General features: G+C 45.0%; 1 protein-coding gene across 2 annotated transcripts in view; it reads left to right on the plus strand.

Annotated features, from left to right (window-relative positions):
• Positions 1-7,832, plus strand: part of ASTN1 (astrotactin 1) — a 297,914-nt gene that overhangs the window by 150,383 nt on the left and 139,699 nt on the right. For both annotated transcript variants that reach the window (XM_011361242.1, XM_011361243.1), the window contains exon 8: positions 3,118-3,202. In XM_011361242.1, the coding sequence (XP_011359544.1) occupies positions 3,118-3,202 (85 nt within the window). The remainder of the gene's footprint in view (positions 1-3,117; positions 3,203-7,832) is intronic.

The following is a 7,832-nucleotide window of genomic DNA, read 5'->3' on the forward strand; positions in this document are numbered from 1 at the left end:
ACTCAAGTCCAGATGTCTTGCAAAGATTTCCCTTTTAAGATGAAGCGCACCCAATTGCATTTAATGAAAGCCAACAGCCACCTGAGGATAGAGGTGACTCAGGGCCTTCGGCCTTGATCTGTATTTACCTCACAGAAAACTTGTACTGAGCCCGGTCATGTCTGAGGAGCCGTAGCTCCAAGGTCTTTCTTTCATCATTCCATGCGACTTGTGCCTCACTCTTTTGTCTGTAGGATGGGAAATGACCAAAGGCGCTGTCCATCATGAGAGGTTTCTCAAGGCGTTTGCCTTCAGGGCACCAAGCACAAATCAGTGTGGCCATCTTCAGGCCACACATGGGTCACCTCTCAGGGGGCTTCCGGTCTGGCAGTGTGGTTGCCTGCGAGCGCCTTCTGCAGGGCATTGTCCACCCAGGTTGGGCACTTTCCCATGGCCGTGACACATCTTTCCATCGGACGCTGCGAACACTGCCACCGAGTCAGCACATCATGCGTTCCCCGCCATCTGTCACAGCAGATGCAGAGACTGTAACACTTCTAGCTTAGGAGGGCATCCAACACCCTTGTGGGGTCTTTAAAATTCACAGCTAACAGTCGGAGCTTGTGCTTGCACGAAACCCCTCTTAAAGTCAAGATTTAGCAGTGGGTTGCCATAGCAACTTGCCTCATCAAGTCTGAACTCCTTTCAATGTAGCTGGCCAAACTGGTTTTGAGGAAGAATACAGAATAGGAAAGTTTGGTGGGCTCCGGAAATGAGGATCATTTGATAGGCAAATTTTGGATATCCTTAAACCCTAGCCTGATATGTTTGAAAATTTTTCTGTTGCTCCAACTTTGAGCTGCATACGACAGCATATGGAGAAAAGCTTTATCTATTGTCAGCGGTGTGTCCCCACAAAGTAATGAATGATGGAAATCTCGTAAGGAGATAATGACTCCGAAGGTAATTTGAGAAAGGTAAATGTGAGCTACAAATGGTAGGTATTGGCATTATTAGGAAAATCAGGCTCTGCTTGAACTCTGTGTTGTTCCTGCACTCATTTTTACATGTTTTGTGGTAACTAGATATCAAACGTGGAGGAAGGACTTTTTTGTCAACCCTTCTAGGCGAGGCATCCAGCCAAGGCCATTCTATGAGAGTAACGGTTTGACCACCTCTTGAAGTTACTTCCTGTTTATTGTCTCTTGCCTGACATCCCCAGGACAACTGGGAAATGACCTCCTTCAGGGAGAAGCATAGCTGGGTCCTGGACCCACTAACTGGCTTAGATATCTGCATCTTGGGGCGAGGTGCTGGTAGCGTTATCTGTAAATTTAGGGCAAACTAATTAATTCAGTTATTTTCCATTGCACAGTATTTATAAAAGGCCTACTCATGTGGGGAGAAGAACTAACCTCGTTCTCACCTTGCATTGCTTATAGTCTGGAGTCCATGTTTTTTTTTTTGTTTTTTTTTTTAGAATTAGTAGAAACGGCCTTCAGCTGAAAGCATTATCATCAACTGCCTAATTTCGAGCTGTGTTTTTCTATGTTTGACGCAGCCCATCCCTAGATTCAGCTCAGCGCCACTGACACAGTTAATTCGAGCCCATTGTGAATCTAGCCCACAAATTCATGTGGAAGCCTGAATTTGCCATATAGGAGACAAAGCACCGGTCTTCTGATACTCTCTGTGGATCCCCCATAAATAAGAAGTTACTCATTTTCACTTCACGCCTCAGTACCTTGAGCAGGTGTGGGGAAAGGAAATGAGTGTTACCTTGTGTGAGCCCTGATAGACAGCAGCTTACAGGTCAGTCTTGAAATGAATAGATAGATGAGCTGGGATCCTATAAAAGACGCCTTGCCCAGAGCCTAGGCAATCTAGTCCCTCATAACCGTGGGGCCCCTTCACTTCATTTGTATTGTTTTTTGTCTTTGGGAGGAGAAAATAGCATTCAAAGCGATTCTTCTATTTATATCCTTTCTAAGTGTCTCTTGCTAAGGAGATAAAGAAACTGTATGCCCCTTGTCTCCTTAATGCATGGCACCTTTGTTATTGACGAATTTTAGGCAGTCACACCCTACAAATTCAATGATCAGCCAGTGAAAGTGTTACCATTCGTGCTTTAGTGGAACTGGACTCAGTGGCATGGGGACACATAGCGTCGTAAGATGAATTATTAATAAAGGAAGCGGCAACAATTTTCTTCAAGATCAGTACCAAGTAAAGCAATGATTCTCAATCTTACGAGGGTCTTGGATTTACTCGTAAATCAGACAAATGTTATGCAAACCTGCTGTGGAAAGATGTTCACACACACACATATACAGTTTTGCGTAGGATTCCAGAGGGATTGTGGATCTCTTGGTAAACTAATGGAGTAACTAATGATGATGAAGCACAATAATATTCTAAACAAATATAGAATTGTGGATGATTTTTCTGTTTCCCACCTCCAAGACGATTAGCCATGATGACTTAGAAGCCGAAACCCAGAGTTCCTCCAAAACCATAATTAGTATAAGTGGCCTCCTCTCTAGTAGTTATTTTCTGGGCTAGCCGCATGGCATGGTGGGTAAAAAAAGGCCTGGAGTCAGAAAGACACCGATTCAAGTATTAACACTGCCATTTGCAAGCTGTCTCCAGCTCCCTTACTTTGTCTGAGCCTCAGTTTCTCCCATCAGCATAGCACAGCTAATGATGATGCCTGCTTTTCAAGGTGCTTAGAAATATTTGATGAAATGACTCACTTACGTGGTCTTTAAACATTTATCGATCACCTAATATATGCCTTGCAGTATACCACGCACCGAGGAAATAAAGATGAAAAACTCTCTTTGCTCAAAGATTTCTTTGTCTTTGTGCTTACAGAGCACATATAATAGGTGCTTTGTAAATGTTAGATTCTCCTGCTAGTGAAAATGATCACGTAGTGGGAAGCGGAGAGATCGGTGGCGTGTGCATTCATGTGGGCGGTGGAGACGAGAAGGTACGACGATAATGGGACTTATTGTCTCATCCGTGCCCTATTAGCGTCTGAGTTTAATCTGATTGCTTCATATTCATTTTCCCGAACACAGACGTGTTAATCAAGTCCTCATGTTTCTTTTCCTTCCTCCTCACCTTGCCTCCAAGGGGAATGCCTCTGCTACGAAGGTTACATGAAGGATCCGGTACACAAGCACCTTTGCATTCGGAATGAATGGGGAACGAACCAGGGGTAAGTGAGGGGATGGCACGTTGGCCAGTTCCCAGATGTCACCGCTTCGTCACATAGGCACGATGTGGAACAACCACATAGAGAGAAGTAGCGCAAACGGGTGTTTATATTCTGAACAGCGAATGGGTAAAGATGTCACAGTGTGTTTCCACGTGCGTACCGTCCCAGTGACGTCCGTGTTGTCTTTTTCTCCATTTACGAGTCCAGAGGTGACGCCTCTGACTCGCAGCCCCGCAGCCTCCAGCTGGGACCTGAAAACCAAGCTGTGCCTCTCATACCACTGCCAGCCACGAGGATTCCGCTGGCAGAACCTGGCCGCTGATTTTGTCGGGGACACGCGGGGCCACACCGATTCGCGTGTAGCTCTCCCAGGGCTTGACGAGCTTTGCGAGATTGATATGCCTAGAAACTTGTTTCCACCAGGACTGTCAGCGGGGGTCACATGCAAAGACTCAGGGACTGCTCTGTGTTGGGTACGAGTACTTTTGCCTGAGCCCCAGTTACTATTTCTCTGAGACCTTTGCTCTTCTCCAAATGCTAGGAAGTTACGATATCTATTGCTTTTTAGTTTTACCTTTTTACATTTTAGGAATTTTTATTGTGATGCAATATATATAATATCAAGTTTATCCCTTTAATCATTTTTAAATGTACAATTCGGTGGCATTAAGTACATTCACATTGTTGTGTAACTGTCCATCCTGTAGTGCTTTTTAAAAGGAACTTTCTGCTTTGTTTTGGGTGCTGAGAGCTTGCTTCCTGTGTTGGCCGGGTCGTGGACAAAGGTGGAGGGAGAAAGAGTTCATTAAATGTTAACTAATAAGAGCAATCAATGGAATAGGCAAAACTGGAGAGACATCAAGGCAAAAGCCGTCTCGGAGTGATCGCCTGGAGTGCAGATGAGAAACGTGTTTGTGGCCTGACAGGGTGGGAAAAAGAAGCTGCCATCGTTTCACACATAGCCGTGGAGGACCCAGCCCCTCTGTATGCTTCTGATGAGACCAAGCCGAGAATAGCGAATGCAGCTCCGGACTCTCAGAGTAATAAACATGGAGACAAATGGGCGAGAGTTTGGAGAAGAGCAATAAAAATGATTGAAGGACCCAAGGGAGTGATTTATGATGAAGGGATAGAACTCGGCTCTGAGAACTTGGCCAGCTGATGACTAAGTCAAGACATGATAGATGCCCGTAGGCGGTAAAGGGGGCAAATGTTCTGGAACGGGTCGGGGTTGAGGGATAAGGACGAGGGAGAAGGCAGTTAGGGAAAGGAAATCTGAGTCACAGGTCAGGAGACTTGGGGTCGTCGAAATGCCGTGAAAGTCGTCCGTTAGTGGAAATGAAGGATCGCTTCATTTCTACTGAATCTGAGATCGTATCAGAGAGGCAGTCCGCAAGGTTTAGAGGAAGATGTTTGTAGAAGGGTAGATCCACACGAGGCGGCCTGCCATGGAAGGCTTGGGGCGGAGGGCAGGAGATTTGGCTAACAGATGTCAAGCGGGGAATGAATAAAGAAAAAGCACCATTCGCTGTTCAAACTCAACTACGTCCCCAGGCTCTCTCCTGCACCCCAAAATGTGCGCATCGTTTCTGGGGAGCTAGGATTTTTGCTCATGTGATGGCTGAGCCTCTCCGTGGGCTATGATTCTCACTGAGTAAAATATTGTAAAGGGTGATGGATAACCAGCTCCCTATCGCTTAGCCTGCAACCGCGCTGCTGGAGAAAATGACGACAAACGTCACCTCCCTCTCTGCCCTGAGTGAGCCAGGCGCGCTCCCCGCGCTGATTGGATTTGGTAGCTAATCCCCCAGGCCTCCACGTCCCTTGGCCTGGTAGACAGCTCCTGCGAGGATGGGCCTGACCTCACTTGGTAATTACACGAGGCTTCGTCGTTCCCTCTGGCTGTGTGTAGAGACAGTCTGAGGATGGAGACGAGAGCCCGCAGGGGCCCGGTGGAGGCCCCGCATCGGTGTCGTTTCAAATAAGACAGGCTGAAGCTCTGCGTTACAGACTGACAGGAACATTAGCCCCAGGAAACAGACAAGGAGACCTAATCTGTCATTTCCATCTCTAATTTCCATTATTCTCTGATCATCACTGTCTACGAGGTCTCATTTTGGACACTAATAAAATAATGGAGCGACTGCTAGGAGTGGGGGAGACGTAACTATCTGGAGGATAATGGGACCAGGAGTGATAAGCGGCATGAGTTTATACGTACATAAAAAAAAAGTGCCAGACAAATGACGGCATTTTCCTCATAAAGTGACAAGATAAATGAAAAGTGGAAGATGTCATACATCTTGATTGAAATCAGGGATCCGATGCCATGCTTCCTTAAATGATTCTTACAAAATTAATCGAAATTGATTTGAATGTGAAGACTGTCACTTGAATTGATAACAGCCTGACAGATTGCCAACTAACGATACATATTGGAGTTTATGAAAAAAATCAGTGGCAGGCCTCGTCTTCGTGAATATTTCGTCTGATGTTCCAGAAGGGGGAGGGAAGCAGTGTGCATGGGTATTTAGGTTTTTCAGTTAGTATTCTCGTATTGTATACATTAAAATAGCTGAACTTTTAAAGTAGAACAACCGAGTCCTAGGCCAGTAGGAGTTCAAATGAATTCCCTTGTGAAAAAATCTAGGTTAACGTACCAGGGGAAAAGTAGCGGTAAGCATTCGTGCCTTTCAGACGAGGGACAAAGTCGGTCGAGGACAGTAATACAAAAAGTGGATGATTCTGTGTGGCAGAAGAATCACACCTACAACTTTATCCAGCTTCTCCCTCGTGCTGCAGTTTACCTGGACGTGTGTGTGTGTGTGTGTGTGTGTGTGTGCGTGTGTGTGTGCGCGCGCGCGCGCGCGTGAGTGCATGCTGCTTCATTTATAGAAATCGTCTTGCCTCTATGCTCCATCGTTTATTCTCTCCCTCATTCACATCTCCAACAAATATTCACTCCATTGCTTATCATGGCCCAGGATAAGCTAAATTACTAATTATAGGAAGAAAGATGTGGTATCTGCTCTGGAAGAACTAATCGTCAAGACAGAGAGATGGACGCATAACAGAAAATTTCAACGAATCCTAAGAGCTGTTAAAATAAAGGTGTGAGCAAAGGTCCGTGAGATTGCATAGGGTGACTTCTGTGACAGCTAAGGAGCTGGAATAGGCTCCTTGGAGAACTTAGATTTTGAACTGTTCTATCTAACCGGTAACAAAGATAATTCTCAGCTAAGGGAATAGCGTATATCAAGGCGCGGAGGTATAAGTAGCCTGGTTTTTCCAGGAATGGCAAATAAATAGCTCAGTGCAACTTAAGAGTGCAGTTTACAGAGACGGAAGAGAGGCTGATAAGGAGGGTGAGGACCAGATCGCGAAGAGCTCTTGCTTGCCGAGGCGCTGGGCATCAGAGCTCCGTGCACTCGCCCCTAGAATTGTTAGCAGGTGGGAGAAGTTCCAAGGCGTCTGTGTATTTGGTGGGATAATTCCTCACTACACATTATTTTCTGGACCATCTAAGTAATTTAATATAATCCTAAAAGGAAAACAAAATACAGAAAGCACACGCGCTCACACACGAAACCTCTCGAAACTATCTAAATTTTTATTAATCTGGATTCTGCAAATAAGGCATAGTCTTAAAATTATCCTGTAGGTAAAAGTTTTCATGACCAAACAGCAAAGAAAGGCAGAGGATTGGGAACCATGTGTACAAGTCACACAAATCAAGGGGGTTACAGCTGTTTTGGGTGACTCTGGTTCTGCCGAAAATGGCCAAGGAGAAGCGAGGAAGGTTGAAGCGTCTATGTGTGGATCTGGGTGGTAGGTGAAGCCAGTCACCGTAGCTCGCCCAGGTGACAGAATCTAAGTGGCAGATTGTAAAGTCAGTGAACTCTTGTACAAGAAGCTGCTATTCACTGAAAGTAAAAATAGCTACAAAACGATTTAAACAAAGTCGTAGATGACAGATTTCTAATGAATTATTTAAAGAACATGGAATGTTTGAGGTTACATCCTTGGTCTTTGAGGTCAGCAACAAAATTATTCCCTCCCACAGCACTCCTCGTGACTCGGTTGCCCGGCCGAGGACCCAGAGTGGAAGGGTCCTCCCCCAGCATGTCTTCTGTCGAGCCTGAGTCAATTCACTGAATAACTCCTCGGCCTCACATCCCTTTGGCTGTGTAGACACAGCCGGGGACAGTGTCTGATCTATTTGCTAGGGCAAAAGGACAAATAGGAAATTTTCACAGATGACAAATGAAAACAATGAATGGGAATGGAGAAGACGAGAGAGATTGATTTACATGAAAATATTAAAGGAGGGAAAACAAATCTATTTAGCTTCTTTGGAGATTATTAAGAAAGGCTATATCATAGTGTTTTGTTGTTGTTGTTAAATTAAAAGTGTACCCAAGGTTCCCTAGATACATTTTTCAGAATACCACTATTAGATTTAATTCATGCATTTGAAGATTCCCAGTAAATAATCGTCTGATTTCTTATTCTGACATCTCAGATACAGAGGGCAACTCCAAGGAGAGTCCCCGCTGGAGAACTATAACATATCACTCGATTTCAGTGCTGAAGGATGGTGATAGTGATAATTCATGATGGCGAGAGATCT

The sequence above is a fragment of the Pteropus vampyrus genome, unplaced genomic scaffold (assembly GCF_000151845.1).
Source record: "Pteropus vampyrus isolate Shadow unplaced genomic scaffold, Pvam_2.0 Scaffold65, whole genome shotgun sequence".
NCBI lineage: Eukaryota > Metazoa > Chordata > Mammalia > Chiroptera > Pteropodidae > Pteropus > Pteropus vampyrus.